The 18570-nt window shown below is 41.8% G+C and overlaps 1 protein-coding gene across 1 annotated transcript in view; it reads right to left on the bottom strand.

The window, feature by feature from the left end:
- The window catches only part of alg9 (ALG9 alpha-1,2-mannosyltransferase), a 32861-nt gene continuing 14291 nt past the window's right edge, over positions 1 to 18570 (bottom strand). The window contains exons 10-15 of the mRNA XM_083634638.1: positions 13024 to 13178; positions 12768 to 12897; positions 8619 to 8766; positions 1410 to 1539; positions 1171 to 1301; positions 1 to 611 (exon numbers count right to left, since the gene is read on the bottom strand). Coding sequence (XP_083490764.1) covers positions 488 to 611; positions 1171 to 1301; positions 1410 to 1539; positions 8619 to 8766; positions 12768 to 12897; positions 13024 to 13178 — 818 coding nt within the window. The 3' untranslated portion in view covers positions 1 to 487. The remainder of the gene's footprint in view (positions 612 to 1170; positions 1302 to 1409; positions 1540 to 8618; positions 8767 to 12767; positions 12898 to 13023; positions 13179 to 18570) is intronic.

Raw genomic sequence — 18570 nt, forward strand, 5'->3', positions numbered from 1 at the left:
ACCCACACTTTCATTCATAATCCAGCATTCATTCCCAATAGAGTGCACACGAAGATACCATTCAAGTACAGGTGAATGAACACTAGATTTCTTTACCTAATCGACCACAGAAATGTCCATCCAGGGCACATTTTAAAGTTTAGCATGAAAATAAAAACCCTCTCGTCACTTTTTATAGGCCTATCCTGGGCTATATGGTCCAAATCTTGTAGTATGCATCCACCCTAAGACATTCATTCCCCACACACACACACACACACACACACGAATAATTGAGATACAATGTTTGCTATGCAGGTCCTGCTAATACCTGACGAGCACACCTGCATACACACACTCTCTCTCTCTCTCTCTCTCTCTCACACACACACACACACACACACACACACACACACACACACACACACACTAAAAGATGTTTGGAAGGGAAGTGATGGATCTTCTGTTCTCAGGACTCAGAACATAAGGTCAGATTGGAGGTCGAAGGTCAGGCATGGGTCCGCTTGCGAGGCTGCTTTTGTCGCCGTGGTTTCAGGATGACGTAGCGGGTGTAGCTCGTATGCTGGTCTGACAGAAATGGAATGAAGAACGCTCTGAAGAGAGGCGACGACCTGGGAGAGAAACAAGTTCAATGAAAAACTGAATACACTATTTTTTTTTTACACTTTTGTTTTTCAAACTGCTGCTACAGTGCCTCTAGCCTACACGCAGGGATGTAAACATGTTACACCAAAGTTTGCACAAAACTTTTGGAAAATACCACTATTTTTTTCTATGATTTAGGACAGTTCATTTTCTATAGATGAGCTCTGGGAAAGTGTTAAATTGTGAAGATGCCTAGATCATAGAAATATCAAATAATAAATCATATAATGTCTTATTTCCCCATTTCAGGTCCAGTCATGAAAATGTGTGCATCTGCCGATGTGAAACTGGTAATGGGGCATGGAAGAAATTAACTTTTGGTGAAAATCCGACATGTGCAAATGGAATATATTGACAATTGCATAGTGTTAGCGGAGGTATGTGCTCTACTTAGAGCCATCAAGTTTTGTTATACACATTAATGCAAGGCCCTCCAAACCTCCACCCCCCTCAAATTCACACATTTCTTAAAGGTCTTTGGGAGGCCTGAATTTAGTTGTGTTAAATATACTTTTGAGAAAATACCTGGATGCTTGAAGGAAAGGTTTATAGGCAATGACGTTCCAGTCTTCTTTGTTGGCAGAATAGCGCGGTTCAAGAGGTGTCTCGTTATCTGCTTCTAGGTCGACTAGGTAGTGGCATTGTCGTAAATCCACCTGCAGCACATCCACAGAGTAAACATCCGGAAATTAAAGTAAATGCTATAAAAACTACGGGACCCATGCGTCCACATCAAAGAAAACCAAGGGGTCTGTGTGACTCACATATCTGGTTGGCTCTTCCAGGTTCTGGTCGTTCATATTGGCTGGGATGAGCTCAGTAGCAAATGGACTAGAGGCGTAAGGCTGAGGCAGCTGACCTTTGAACTCTGACTGGATGAACTGCAGTTGCCAGCTGTAGATGAGGAAGAGTTTCTATCAGCAAGTGTCGTGACAGTGCCCAATGCAACATAAACAGACAACACACAGACAGAGACCCGCAGACCTACACCAGTCACACTAACTGAAGTACACTTTTCTATTTGTCATGACATGGAGATCACAATCGTTCATACAGCAACAGAGGTGGGATCAATACTAGGGCTGTCACTTTTTCCCAAAATAAATTTAGAACGAACTTCGAATTGCCTGCAAAATGTTCGAATATATTAAAAGTTTTTTGGTTAATTTTTTTTGTTTTTTTGCAGGCCAGGCCACCGGGCATCGGCCCGACGTGCCCGATTATGCAGTCCGCGCCTGCCGGTTACATCGTATAAATATATATAATATAATATAAAATATTAAAAGAATATAAAAAACAAAATCCTCAGCTGTCCTCATGGTCCAGTCAGTCAGCTCCTCTTCGCTGCTGTTAGCTTGGACGCTCACAGTCACAACACTGCCTCACAAACTTGGCTGCATAGACAATTTTTCAGACCCTGGAGACAATCTTTCTCAGAAGAGACTAACGCGACAAATCCGGAGACTTTTTCTGACATGGGATTAACATTACCAGCAAGCAGCAGTTGGTTCATTTTGGTTAATTAATTTTTATTTATTTTTTTTATAAAAAAAAATAAAAAAAAAATAGAATATGGCAAATTACATTCGAACATGCCCCTCCTCCCCACATTCAAAATTCGAAGTTAAATTCGAATTTCGAATAAAAAGTGACAGCCCTAATCAATACTCAGGCATGCTGCTCATTTTCAGGGTACATTTCCAGACTTTTTCCAGTCTTACATTTTGTGCCTGGATGTGAAGATTTAAATCATGCATCCCTAAATGTTTCAAGTTTCAAATAAATTAATTTCAAATCAATTAATTCCATCAAATTAGATGGATAATTGCAGTCAATTAGGCTATATCACGCTCAGATATGATTACTGTACATGTGTACAGGCCGTTATTGAAAATAAGAATTTGTTCTTAATTAACTTGCCTGTTTAAATAAAGGTTGATGATGTGTTCTACCTGGCAGCGACAGTGATTCCCTGGCTCCTCGTCATCAGTGCTGGCCTTGCTCTTCCCTGCCACTGTTCCCACCTGGACGCTAGATTACGCCTGCTGCCCTCGTCTCTCAGAATCTTTTTTGCGCGGACCTCAGTCCCTTCTCAGCTGCATGCTGCCTCTCTTTCCTCTCGTCTCCATTTTCTCCCGTTTCACCCATCAGCCGTCCCGGGAGGGGACCCCTGTCTTCCGTGTTTTCCTACCAAGGTTTTTCTTGGGAGTTTTTCCTTGTGTGCCTTAAGCGCAAATTATGCTCGAGCGAAATCGACGGCGCTGACTGCGCCGAGGGGGTCGCCGCAGCTGGGCGTCCTATCGGAGCAGCTCGGCGTAGGGGGCGTGCAAGGCTCCAAGTCGTGGCTGCGCAAAATCATGCCGGGCGCTTTAGGGTGTAAGGCTGGGTGTGTTTAGGGTGTAAGGCTGGTAGTCCGGGAGCCACGGGGTTGAACCTCGCTTCGTCGGATAAAGTTTTTTTCTCTGCTGATTCTTGTAGTTTGGGGGTACCTATTCAAAATACAGGAGGGTGCCCGGTGAGTACCCTTGAGCATTTTCAGATATTAACCCCTTAAGTGCCAAAATCGCAGAAAAATAAGGATTTCTGAGATTTCACGCAAAATACTCTAATCAAATGCATCACATTTGTTTTCTCCAATGTCTATTCATAAAGAAGGTCATGTACAATGTATTTAATTCCAAATTACATAATATTAACCCTTTTAGGCCGTGCCAGCAAAACAAACTTTTTATGACAATATGGGTCGTGCTGGATGAGAACATCCATTGAGCCTTTGCTCATCTCAAGTAGAGATTCAGAGTAGATGATACACATTGGGAGGTATGAAGTGAAGGGCACATTTTGCTGATGGTCTTCACGGTAGTTAAGCCTATTTGGATCGTGAGCATCCTACTCTGAAACATGCACAGAACATTGTGCATGGCAAACCATGCACTTCACACGGTTGCACTTATTGGAGTTAGAAGGGTTTTCATCTCCAAAATGTGTCTGGGACAAGTTTGCAATCTTCCGGTAGAGTGGTTGGGCTCAGTGACCTGTTGCATGTGTCTTTTTTTGCATCCAAATTCCTCAGTGTTCAATGCTAGTGGCAGATTTACATTGAGATTTCACCACAAGATTGCATGAAAGTGGGCCCTTCTTAACATTCTCAATGAATGCTTCATTCGATGGCGGTAGAGCAGCTAAGTTTGGAACAGGCTAAGATGAAGGCAGTGACTTGGTCGAGGACCTGCTGGAACAGTGCAACCACATTGTCAATGGCCGATAGTTTGTACAGTTTTGAGGACTTTGATGACAGAGCATTTTCCATAGTAAGACGCTACAGTGTCACATCCCAATATGGCATGGGCTGGTAAAAGGTTCTTCACAACTTGTGAATGCTTGGCCAGTGTTGACTTGATGTCCACTATTGCCCTTTCCTTGTGGGGCGATTCCATGATGTGTGGGACATCCAGTCCTTCCTGGTGGTAATGGTGAAGGAGTAGGATGAACACATCTGTGTCATCAGAAACCACTGAGATTTGATGTGCTTCTCCAGCACACCGGACCTTTTGGACAATGATGGTGTCAGCTTATTCCTGCTGATTTTGTAGATCATATCGGCTCCTTCTTTCTTCCAACCTGATCTCAATGGGGCATGGCTCCTCCCCTGTCACATGGCTCCTCCCCTGTCACATGGCTCCTCCCCTGTCACCACCAACTTGTAGATGGAAAAGCCGATCTTGGGTCAGTTCCTCACATAATTTTTGACTTGGAGTGACTTCTTCAGTGTAGACTTGGATTTACAAACTCACATTCAGTCCTCGGTAAACATGGCAGTTGAGACTGGTGCCAGCTCATAGGCGAGGACATCCTTCATGGTCACTAGACAACAGTGATTACCCTTGAATCGATGGCATTTAGGTCATAAATTGTGGAGATGCCAACTTGGATTGATTTGGTTGTTGTCATTGTCTTCACTTTGTTTGAGATGGTGAGACTTTGTTTGAGATGGTGTTGTAAGATCCCTCTGGCCAGGTCTTCTCAACACCTTCTAACATTGCCTCCTCAATCTTTATGGCACTGTCTACAATAGACAGTTGGTAGGGTGATCTTGATGTTCATGATGCTTTTCCCTGGCTGTTCATTGGGATCCAATGGATGGAGGCAGGTTTCCAGTTTCTGACAAAGTCCTTGACTTTGGCATGTGCTCAACCCATGGCTTTAGCCTCCACCTTGTGATAGAGATGAACCTATCTGTCTTATCCTCTTCTATCTCCTTCATGTCTGACACAATCTTGCAGCATACTGTATGTGGTGGCTCAGGGCCCAGATCTTCAGTGCCTATGGCTTCACGGTAATCCAATGATCCCTCCATCACTGTGGCCGTACCTCATGAAAGTGGACTCTATGAACTGGTTGATCCACAGGCCATTCCATATTCCATGCATCACATGCTGCTCCTGGAGAAAATTGCTTTGTGGAGGAAGCTTCTCCATGGAATGAAGATAGTATGGCCATACCTGACATGGTTGACATGGCCAGCTGCAAAGTAGTAGGTAAGCATCTTCTGGAATGTGGTCAGATGGAGAAGCCAGTCACCCTCACGTTCAGCCCAGATGTATGACATCATCAGCATCATTGGTTTCACCAAGACCTAAACCCAAAGTCTGGCTGTCCTGGTCTGACTCCTAATCTGATCCAAGGCTCTCATCAGGTCATCTGCTTTCTGGAAATTTCTTACCGGAACTCCAGAAAGCCCACTATCAGCCATCAGTGAACATATAGCCCCAACAAAACTCATCAATGTGTGCATACCCCCAAGTAGGGATGTAACGATAACCGGTTTAATGATAACCGTGATAAAATTCCTTACAATACCGTTTAAAATGTTCATTATCATTAAAACCATGGTACCGTGATTACAGTGCTTTGAAAAACATGGTAAATACTGTCCATCATCAACCAAAGTTGGCAACAGTCTCCCAGATGCAAACGTGCAGCCTTTGAGAAATGATTTCAGTGAGTGTATCAATCCTTTTTGGATCTGAGTTTTCAATATAAAATGTTGTAAAATGATTTCAGTGAGTCTCTCAGTACTTTTTGAACATTTTCAGCATTTTCTTTATGAATACAGTGATAATACAATAATCGTGATCATTTTAGTTACGATAATCATGTGAAATTTTCATACCGTTACATCTCTACCCCCAAGATGTTTAAAGAGGCACAGCCGCATCTATAAGTGACGTGTGTCTGTTTGAGGCGAGATGTGTGTGAGGCGAGATGCAGTGTCCCAGCCATCTTGACTGGGGTGGCCCAAGTGGGGCACATACTCAAGCAAGGGTAGCACTGATTGTGGCATTTAGGAAGGATGTAGAAAGTTTTCCCTCACCAAAATTGAGACTAACTTCACTCTAGCTTAAAAATAAGCCCGCTACAAAAGTTTTTTTTTTTTTTTTTTTTTTTTTTTTCCCCCCTCTCCAAATCCATGGTGGTCATTAGTAGCAGTTTCTGACTACACTCAATGCGCTGTGTGCGTGTTTCTCCCCCCCCCCCCCTATGTTCTTAGGGTGGGCTGAGACAAACATTTAGGGGGGTTCAGCCCACCCGAAAAGTTTCTAGAACCGCGGCTGCGCAGGCGCTCCCTCCTCCATCTATCTGCCTAATCCCACATCACTTCACACAGGTCACACACAGTACAGCAGCGAAGTGGTCCTCCACAGTCCACACAATCGTTCTCCCCACTCATGATCAATGAAACTGTGAGGTGAGCATTGAGCAGTCAGAGTCGTTAGTAGTTACTTAATTAGCGCATATTGATATGCAAATTAGCGCGTAACGTTGTTTCGTAGGCTAAACAAAAGAACTTGTGGCTGTGCCTGCCAGACAAACAGGTGGACTGGAGGAAGGTAGGTAGGCTACCATGGCACCAGCCAGCCATGTCATGCTAGCTCGCAGTAAAGTGGGTGTAAATGGATGCAATGTTTTTTGAGAAACATATGGGCATAAGTGACAAACATATTTTCAAACGGGTCCCTTGTTATCTGAATGAAATTAAGCCCTTCAGAATCGCAAGTGGCTGCTTTACACAGCCTGTCTGATGTGATGATGATGATAGCTTAACATGCGTGCATGGCATGCTATTCACTTTTCTTTCCTTCTTTCCCTATTTTTGCACGCTGTGGTGGTGGTAGCCTACCAACTTCCAACCAGTCAGATCTTGTTTTTTCCCACAATAATTTCATAATACCATTTGTAATGCCACCGTTGTAGTGCTGTTGTTCAAAATTAAAGTACATTTTCTCAGATGTCTTTCTAGTCACACAATTTAATAGTCAGTGTTTCCCATACACTGATCTATTTGTGGTGGTACACCCTACATAGATTTTGACCCCCACAAATACTGCCACATATTCATTTCAACTAGTTGACTGCAAACTCCTGCTTTAGTGCTTACAGTATATTATTATCTTGTCGGAATATTATTCCAGCCAATAAGTTAGGAAGTTCCCTTTTGATATAATTTTACTTTTGTTTTGCCTACAAAGCAAAATGTTACTTTACTTGAAACTCCCCTGAAGTGATTTTGGTATTATTTATGCAAGCATAATTCTACCATATAGAACCTGTATGCAGAATATATATAGTATATATAGGGAAACAATTATTTTTTCATCGCTGTAAAACCACAGAACGGTAAAGAAGATATTGATGTGTGTAGTTCTTCATAGATCTAGTCTCTTCATTTTGATCTCAAAGTGCGCCAGTTTGATCCATTTTTACTTGAAACTGTACAAAATTTTCTTCCGGGGGGGCATGCCGACGGACCCCCCTAGGGGTTCTGCGGTCCATGACCTTTGGGTGGGCTGAGCCCACCCAAAGCTCTGATGCTAAAACCGCCCCTGCCGCTACAGCCTCTGAAAGACAGTATTGTTGGCCACAGATGCCAGCATCCTCAGGATTTTGGGGCGGCCGATTAGATTTCAGGGGTGGCCAGTGCCACCCCTGGCCACTCCCCTGCCGAGATGTGCACACAGGATTTGAGCAGTGCACCTAGACCCCTCCCCCCAGCTGTACAAGGAATTGAGAGTGGAGACAGGAAGTGTAGCTCAAAGCCAGTGAAACATGCACACACGCATGCAGTCGCGCACATGCACACACACACACACACACACACACACACACACACAGACACACACAGTGCCAGAGAGAGGGGAGTGGGGGAGAAGGGTCTGACTTGCGCAAACATGCACCGCTTCAACACCTGGGAGTGATTTATCAGACTAAAAGTCCTCTGCTTATTTCATGTTTTTATTGGGGGTGGGGGGGCACATGGCGCGGGAATCAAATAGGCTACATTATACATGACATCCTTGCTCCTTTATGAATAAACATTGGAGAAAGCAAATTTGATGCATTTGATTTTGCATGAAATCTCATAAATCCCGATTTTTAATGGGATTTTGGCACTTAAGGGGTTAATATCTAAAAATGCTCAAGGGTGCTCACCGGGCACCCTCCAGTATTTTGAATAGGTACCCCCAAGGTACAAGAATCAGCAGAGAAAAAAACTTTATCAGACGAAACAAGGTTCATCAAAAAAACAGCCTTTGGCTCCCGGACTATGGGTGTGTGGGTAGGTTAGGTTGTAGAACAGCTAGATTGTTTGATCTTGATCAAATCTGCACCCGTGTTTTTCGTTATGCTTGTTTCTATACAAATTTGTTACATTTTGTTCTTTGATTGTGTTTAGTTAGTCACATTCTCTGTAAAGTCTGCTGAGACATGCTTGTGATAAAGGGCTATATAAATAAACAAAGTTGGTCTTGAACATGTGAAATGTGTCTGTCTGTGACTAATAGAAAATGTAATGTTTTTGTGCAGATATTTTGTCCCAAGTTTCACACTTTTCCACACATGGAAATGGGTGAAAAAAATGTTTTCCATACTTTTCCAGACCTACTGTATGTAGGAAACCCTGGATTACTGACTTGTTTGGCAGCAGGAAGCTGCTAGGGAAGCGGTACCACTCCTTGCCCACACACACACTAACAGTCCTGCCTTCAGGGACTGAGTGGAGAGTGGGATCCTTGGCAATGCGGTGAAACTCGGGGTACAGGTCCAGAGGGGCGTGGTATCCTGCAGACACAGAGAAGACACATCTCATCCTGGAACTGTCACTTCTGCTATAATGCTAGTGAGTAGACTTGTGTCTTTGTGTCTGTGTGTGTGTGTGTGTGTGTGTGTGTGTGTGTGTGTGTGTGTGTGTGTGTGTGTGTGTGTGTGTGTGTGTGTGTGTAAGCGCGTCGATTTGGGTAGGGTTGGTCGGGACAAGTCACAACCAACATTTCAGGGTGTCCAATTGTCCCTACCAACTTTTAAGCAACCTTATTTGCATTATCTTTGGAGTGCAGTTATATAGGTCATTTAGATTGTCTTCCCATATTTTGCAAGGATAGAATTGACCCGACCATTATTGAGTGAAATTAGTTTGCAATATGTTCAAAGTTACATTTACCCCTGTTTTTCACATCTGAATGGGCCAGTCCAATTTTTTCCCCCCAAACTCACGTTTGATTGGCTCATTTGGCTGATGACCAAACAAACGCCCACCCACACACATGGCTCTGACACACACTACTAACATGCCGACATGCCGCCTCCTCCTCGCCCTCCCGCTCGGAAAAAGAGGGACATGATCAGAAGCTATTTTCCGCGTCCCCCTGCAGCAACTGTAAGTAACGTCGTTACGTTAGGTTAGCAAAACTAGACGTCATTGTTGTGGAGGTGGAGGAAGGAACACACCACTAATTTTATTACTGAAAGTCCGCCGCGCATCACGCGTCGCATTTGTGCCCCAGGCTGTCAAACTGTGACAGGCTAGAGGCTGTAGACAGGGACTTAGGAAGCGCTGCAGCCACTTTCCTCATTCTTGTCTTTTGTTATTGTTATTGTTTTGTCTACTATGCACTTTGAGGATGGTGTTGGTTGTCGTTTTGCACTGTTGTATGTATCGATGAGAAACAAGTGTCTGAGGATGCAAGACAAATTTCGGACTCTGTCTGACAATAAAGTAATATCTTATCTTATAACGTTAAACTGTGTGAACCAGCAGAGTATCATTTTACATTACAGCTGCTAACCTGCAAAACGCGAGCAAGAAGATGCTAGAGAAAAGTGTCCTGTCCAGTTACATGCATGTGTACATGTTACATGCATTGTTACACCCCTATTTTGGATGCATGCAGAAATGAGAAAATTTAAAATGAGGCATTCTATAGAACAGAAAGAAAACAAAGTAATGTAGCTATATTTGGACTGGTGGGCTTACTGATGAATGTGAAGATGTTTGGATGCATGCAGAAAACCAGAAAAGAAAGAATACTATAGAACAGAAAGTTGTAATAGGCTGAATGTTGTGTATATTTTGTTTAAATATATTGATGGATATGAAAATGTGCTTTCTGTTTCACTGTAATATTACTGGTAAGTGAAAGTTAGTATACAGTAAGTCAGTGCACATTCTTTTATGCAGGGTGTGTGGGTTTCAGTGGCAATGTTTTCTTTCCAAACCGGCTGTTTGTGAAAGAACATGATTAGATGGCTAAACCTACAGTTTGTGTTTGTTAGTTACAATTATGCTGACAGGACACATAAATATGGCTAAAAAAGGTTAAAAGAAACCTAATTTTTTTAATTTAAAATGAGATATTCCTCTAAATATGGCTAAAAAAGGTTAAAAAAAAAGCTAAATTTTTTTCCGGCGGCGCCCGCTCCTGCCGTCCTCGACCCTACCAACTTTGAGACAAAAACGACGCCCTTGTATGTGTGTGTGTGTGTGTGTGTGTGTTCAAGATTTGTATTGTCACTCCGTTGTGTGAGTACACACGTGTGAAATTCCTATGCTGTGGGCTCCGTTACAGACAAGGTGCAGTAGGTCAATAGTGCAAAAACACAGCAGACAACAAATAAGACAATAGTTCAATAGAGAGCCGCAGGAACGAGTCCGGAAATCATCGATGCTAACACTCCTGGTTCTTCACTGTTTTTGCCTATGGGATTTTTGAATGGGTTTTTGGCGCAATGCTTCTAATAAGGTCTCTGGGCGACGCAAGCTTAATCAAACGTGAACCCAGTGGCGCTGGAAGTACTTTTAGGTAGGGGGTGCTGCAAGCCAAAAAAAAATTGGCCACTTTGTCGCCAGATTAGAGGAATATTAACATTAAGATTAGACTGTTGTGTCATTATTCAGTCACCTTTTCTCACTCACTGTCACCACTTGCTCCCACTGCTGTGTTGGAATCCTCATTCTCTCTCCCACCCTTTTTGGACTTTTAGCCATATTTAGAGGAATATTTAATTTTAAATTAACATTAGGATTATACTGTTGTGATGTCATTATTCAGTGTCTCCTCTTCTCTGCAGCATTACGCAATTTACCCTCAGGACTCAGGGACAGTGATAGCCTACCTGCTATTCCTCCCATATATCCAGGGCCGGATTAAAAGTACCATGGGCCCCTGGGGCTATTCATTTTCTAAGCTATTCATTTAGCCTTTTAGTCATAAAGATTATATCTTCCAGACTGAAATGTTATAACAGAAGTGGAGTATTGGCCAGAATTACATGAACATTTGAACACTTATTCAGCGGGTATTTTGCATGTTGCATTCAGGTGCATTTTTTTTTTTTTTTTTTACATCTCTTGCCACCAGGGGGTGCTGCAGCGCCCACCGCACCGTGCTTCCAGCGCCGTTGCGCGAACCAGTGTTTAGTAATATCATCTTCACACATGAGGACCACTTTTATGAGTTTTTAAGCTTTTACGTGCCGTTAAAAGGGCGGCTAGCTAGCAAACGGCTAAATGAGACTACTGTTGAGTCGACGGGGATGTTATACGTCAATAACGTCATCACTTCAAAGGACGAACACGGAAATTCTCTTTCCCTCACCTGGTTCAGCCCGTTCAGCCCGGGGTAATCAGTGTACAGCAGCGCACACAATCAACAACAGTCCAGGTTGAGTGCTGACGTGACGGGGAAACCTATGCGACACTGTGTGTAGTTCTGGATTAGCTTAGCACGAGCTTTTTACTTCTAGGGCTCGCATTTACGCTACAAACCTCATGAAAGTGGTCCTCATGTGTGAAGATTATCCGGCTGAACACTGGTTCGCGTTTGATTAAGCTTGTGTTGCCCAGAGACCTTATTTGAAGCATTGCGGCAAGTTAAATAGGAGTAATGTAATAAGTAGAAGTGATAAGGTATTAAATAGAATAAGATGAAAGTGTTCAGTGTCCATGAGTGTCCAAATGACAATAACACAGGTTTATTGCACTGTTGTGTGTGTGTGTGTGTGTGTGTGTTTGTGTGTGCGCGCATGTGTGTTATCTGTTGAGGAGTCTTGTGGCCTGCGGAAAGAAACTATTCCGCAGACGGTTTGTGCGTGCCTTCAGGACCCTGTATCTCCTCCCTGAGGCGTGATTTCTAACCCCACATAAGATAAGCAATAACCACGCCCTGTGCCCGCCTACGCAGCAGTCAAGCGCCGGGATTGGCCAGGAGCAAGTATTTTGTCTTCTTCTTTTGACAGCTGGAATCTCCCACACCACAAACACTGGAGGGCACGCAGCCCAGCGATTTCATGAACCAACTGAATAGCTCTTGAGAACGGACAGCGATTTCGAGAGCGGACATTTAAATGAATTATGGTCACCTACCTTCCTTAGCATAGTAACAATAATAATAAGCATAATAATTGTAATCTACACAATGTACACAATCTACAAAAACATGCATGTGTTCACGTTCATAGCTCATATAATATAATGTATCATATCGTTAATTTCCTCATATAATATAATGTATCATATCGTTAATTTCAAGCTCAATTCTTACCCAGAGAAAAGGTACAGCACTGTATAAATGTAACAAGCAATAGTTTTTTAAACATCTTTATTTTAAAAGATGAAAAAACCCAGGCGCTTTCGTCCCAAGCTTCAATGCTCCTGGCCAATCCCGGCGCCACAGGGCGTGGTTATTGCTTATCCTATGTGGGGTTAGAAATCATGCCTCCCTGAGGGCAGCAGGGAGAACAGGCTGTGTGTGTGTGTGTGTGTGTGTGTGTGTGTACACGCACACCTCTGAACAGGGCCACGGAGCGAGATAACGACAGTACTGTGAAGACCAGCAGAGAGCTTAGGGCCAACCAGTTGGAGGAGACGGTGTAGTGCTCCAACCGGTACCGCTGGAACAGAAAGTGGTAGCACTTCTGCAGGAAAAGAAAAGGAATCTCAGACAAGACTGTAAAAACTTGACAAAATCAAATCAAACCAACCGACACACTGTCAGGTAACCGTTTTTGGGTCCAAGGATGGAAAATGGCAAAAACAAATACCTGTAGGGAAGACAGTGCTACTGCCCCGCTGAGGCAGATGAGAGGGTAGATGGGAAAGAGAAAGCGTTCTTCTTTATGAGGCCGGGTGAAGAAAACCAACATCCACAGGTACATGGGGGACAGGGTCAACCAGTATGGACGGCCCAGGTTCTGAACTGCAGAGGCACAAGCACATGAAGTCACTTCTACAATTAACAGTTCAACGAATCAACACTTCACACACATCAGTTGATAGATTAAACTGTTCTCTCTTATGTTTGAATCAACACTTCACACACATCAGTTGATAGATTAAACTGTTCTCTCTTCTGTTTGAATCAACACTTCACACACATCAGTTGATAGATTAAACTGTTCTTTCTTCTGTTTGAATCAACACTTCACACACATCAGTTAATAGATTAAACTGTCGTCTTCTGTTTGAATCAACACTTCACACACATCAGTTGATAGATTAAACTGTTCTCTCTTCTGTTTGAATCAACACTGCACACACATCAGTTGATAGATTAAACTCTCCTCTCCTGTTTGAATCAACAGTTCACACACATCAGTTGATAGATTCATTAAACTGTTCTCTCTTCTGTTTTTAAATCAACACTTCACACACATCAGTTGATAGATTCATTAAACTGTTCTCTCTTCTGTTTTTAAATCAACACTTCACACACATCAGTTGCTAGATTAAACTGTTCTCTCTTCTGTTTGAATCAACACTTCACACACATCAGTTGATAGATTAAACTGTTCTCTCTTCTGTTTGAATCAACACTTCACACACATCAGTTGATAGATTCATTAAACTGTTCTCTCTTCTGTTTTTAAATCAACACTTCACACACATCAGTTGCTAGATTAAACTGTTCTCTCTTCTGTTTGAATCAACACTTCACACACATCAGTTGATAGATTAAACTGTTCTCTCTTCTGTTTGAATCAACACTTCACACACATCAGTTGCTAGATTAAACTGTTCTCTCTTCTGTTTGAATCAACACTTCACACACATCAGTTGATAGATTAAACTGTTCTCTCTTCTGTTTGAATCAACACTTCACACACATCAGTTGATAGATTAAACTGTTCTCTCTTCTGTTTGAATCAACACTTCACACACATCAGTTGATAGATTAAACTGTTCTCTCTTCTGTTTGAATCAACACTTCACACACATCAGTTGATAGATTAAACTGTCGTCTTCTGTTTGAATCAACACTTCACACACATCAGTTGATAGATTAAACTGTCGTCTTCTGTTTGAATCACCACTTCACACACATCAGTTGATAGATTAAACTGTTCTCTCTTTTGTTTGAATCAACACTTCACACATATCAGTTGATAGATTAAACTGTTCTCTCTTCTGTTTTTAAATCAACACTTCACACACATCAGTTGGTTGATAGATTAAACTGTTCTCTCTTCTGTTTGAATCAACACTTCACACACATCAGTTGATAGATTAAACTGTTCTCTCTTCTGTTTGAATCAACACTTCACACACATCAGTTGATAGATTAAACTGTTCTCTCTTCTGTTTGAATCAACACTTCACACACATCAGTTGCTAGATTAAACTGTTCTCTCTTCTGTTTGAATCAACACTTCACACACATCAGTTGATAGATTAAACTGTTCTCTCTTCTGTTTGAATCAACACTTCACATACATCAGTTGATAGATTAAACTGTCGTCTTCTGTTTGAATCAACACTTCACACACATCAGTTGATAGATTAAACTGTTCTCTCTTCTGTTTGAATCAACACTTCACACACATCAGTTGATAGATTAAACTCTCCTCTCCTGTTTGAATCAACAGTTCACACACATCAGTTGATAGATTCATTAAACTGTTCTCTCTTCTGTTTTTAAATCAACACTTCACACACATCAGTTGATAGATTCATTAAACTGTTCTCTCTTCTGTTTGAATCAACACTTCACACACATCAGTTGCTAGATTAAACTGTTCTCTCTTCTGTTTGAATCAACACTTCACACACATCAGTTGATAGATTAAACTGTTCTCTCTTCTGTTTGAATCAACACTTCACACACATCAGTTGATAGATTAAACTGTTCTCTCTTCTGTTTGAATCAACACTTCACACACATCAGTTGATAGATTAAACTGTCGTCTTCTGTTTGAATCAACACTTCACACACATCAGTTGATAGATTAAACTGTTCTCTCTTCTGTTTGAATCAACACTTCACACACATCAGTTGATAGATTAAACTGTTCTCTCTTCTGTTTTTAAATCAACACTTCACACACATCAGTTGATAGATTAAACTGTTCTCTCTTCTGTTTGAATCAACACTTCACACACATCAGTTGATAGATTAAACTGTTCTCTCTTCTGTTTGAATCAACACTTCACACACATCAGTTGATAGATTTAACTGTTCTCTCTTCTGTTTTTAAATCAACACTTCACACACATCAGTTGCTAGATTAAACTGTTCTCTCTTCTGTTTGAATCAACACTTCACACACATCAGTTGATAGATTAAACTGTTCTCTCTTCTGTTTGAATCAACACTTCACACACATCAGTTGATAGATTAAACTGTTCTCTCTTCTGTTTTTAAATCAACACTTCACACACATCAGTTGATAGATTAAACTGTTCTCTCTTCTGTTTGAATCAACACTTCACACACATCAGTTGATAGATTAAACTGTTCTCTCTTCTGTTTGAACCAACACTTCACACACATCAGTTGATAGATTAAACTGTTCTCTCTTCTGTTTTTAAATCAACACTTCACACACATCAGTTGATAGATTAAACTGTTCTCTCTTCTGTTTGAATCAACACTTCACACACATCAGTTGATAGATTAAACTGTTCTCTCTTCTGTTTGAATCAACACTTCACACACATCAGTTGATAGATTAAACTGTTCTCTCTTCTGTTTGAATCAACACTTCACACACATCAGTTGATAGATTAAACTGTTCTCTCTTCTGTTTGAATCAACACTTCACATACATCAGTTGATAGATTAAACTGTCGTCTTCTGTTTGAATCAACACTTCACACACATCAGTTGATAGATTAAACTGTTCTCTCTTCTGTTTGAATCAACACTTCACACACATCAGTTGATAGATTAAACTCTCCTCTCCTGTTTGAATCAACAGTTCACACACATCAGTTGATAGATTAATTAAACTGTTCTCTCTTCTGTTTTTAAATCAACACTTCACACACATCAGTTGATAGATTAAACTATTCTCTCTTCACACACATCAGTTGCTAGATTAAACTGTTCTCTCTTCTGTTTGAATCAACACTTCACACACACATCAGTTGCTAGATTAAACTGTTCTCTCTTCTGTTTGAATCAACACTTCACACACATCGGTTGATAGATTAAACTGTTCTCTCTTCTGTTTTTGTTTGCTGATGCCATATGTAGGAGCCATATAAGCATTTAATGGCTAAAGCCATGTAAGACCATGAGTAAGTAGGTCTTTGCATATTCATGGTCTTGGGTTTGTGGGCACACTGCATTGGCACTGGGGTGGTGGGAGTGTCACTGTGGGTGTGTGCTCTGAATCTTCAAGTAATTGCACTCACCTGGTACACGGGAGTTTTGTTTGGTTATTGGGGTAGGGTGAGTCACGGGAGGATACTTTCTGTTGACCGCTTCGCTTATGGATTATACGTTTGAGTTTACTGCCTATTAATCCTCTCTCTCTATTTTTGCATGCCGATTGGAAGCAGCTGTCTATTGGATTCAGTTGTGCAGCTTTTGATATAAATAGTGTTAAAACGGAGCCTTGGAAGTGGACGTGAATCATTTGTGCGCGTCACAGACTTTCTCCTGTGCTTAGCCTGCCGTGGCTTAATGACTTTTTTTGTGATCACCATTAGCCGCAATATTAGTCAACAGAAAAGTATCTGGAGTGTTGATCCACGGAAAAGTTTCGTTGGCGCTGGATTTCTGGGATCATTGAACAGCACTTCAAACTAGGAAACTGGAGCGCGCGGACTGACGCTATTGGCTCAACTTCATTCATGCCTGTTACGGTAACGTCATTCATTCATTCATCCTTCCCGGCCCGGCCCACTACTACGTTTCATTCATCACAGTCGCTGGAACTGAGGTACGGCTTTCGCCACACACACACACACGCACACGCCCCCTCTGTGAATAAACTGTGTGAATAAAGTGAATGGCGCTTTCCCCTCAAGTGATGCTGTTTTATGGGCTGTGCGAAGACGCGATATGAGATTTGAGTGTGGATGGATTTTTCATGATGTCTGCTCATTCACAAACGGAAAAAAATGAGCGACGTGGATCAAGGAGCTCTGATGTCAATGATGAAAAAAGACAATCAAAACTCACTACCAAAGCACTGCAAAATAAAATTGAAAGGCTTCAAACAGAACGAAAAGCAAAAGTCCACAAAATTAAAGGTGTTGTGAAAGTAATTAAAGAACTTATGCAAACTGAGGATAATGCTCCAGGTATCCAATCTCATCTTGAAAACATATCTGTGCTGTTGGATGATGCAAGTAAGCTACATGATGCTGTGATTCCCTTGCTTCCTTTGGATGAACAAGAAAAACAAGATGCTTGGTTTTCTACTGTGCAAGAGAATAATGCTGAATTTGTTGGAAATGTGAATAAATGGCTTTCTGATGCAAATGAGCAGGTTGATCAAACAGCCCATGACATGGAGGGTATTTTGAACTTGCCTCAGTCAGACCTACTTTGTGTTGAAACACATGATGCACTGAACAGTGAAAATGGTTCTTGTGTTTCTAAACAGCCAGAGAGTGGCATGAGAAATGTAGTGGTGGATGATGATGTTAAACCGAGTGACAGTATTTCTAATGTTGAAACCAGAACATCAAGGAAGAGGAGCTCAACAGGAAGTAAATCATCCATTTCATCTACTACCTCATCTGCACGTATTAAAGCTGAGGCAGACATGGCTGCACTCATCGCTCGTCAGAGACTGTTAAAGGACAAACATGCTTTGGAAGAGCAAGAAGAGCAGCTCAGGAAAAAGAAAGAGCAACTTAACATGGAGATGGAAATAGCTGCATCAATGGCTAAAATAAATGTGTTGAAAAATGACAGATCTCGAGTGTCCAGTGCTGTACATGGAAAATCAGATGGAATGAATTCATATTTGGAGAGGGAACAAAGGAAGGTTCCAACACTGAACGCTGATGCTGAAACATTTGTGCCTGTGGCAACAGGGCAGCCCCCTTTGTACATTTTTTCAGGGGACCAGCTACATTCACATTTGTTGGATGTAAGACCTAAAATGATAAATGTGGCTCTGCAGCCTCAAGCCACATTGCCAAACCAGCTGGGGCCAAAGCTGCAGGCTAAAGCTACATCTTCACACCAGCCTGGGCTAAAGCTGCACCAAAGTGGACCACAGAGTATTCAAGCATGTAATCAGTTTCAGTCAAAACCGGATCATTCTGCACCTCTAATGCAAAACACTACTGATCATCATCAACTTATATCAGTCTTGGAGAAACAAAATGAAATTACATCATTGCTGGCTGAG

The sequence above is a fragment of the Poromitra crassiceps genome (genome assembly GCF_964638095.1).
Source record: "Poromitra crassiceps genome assembly, chromosome: 1".
Classification (NCBI taxonomy): Eukaryota; Metazoa; Chordata; class Actinopteri; order Beryciformes; family Melamphaidae; genus Poromitra; species Poromitra crassiceps.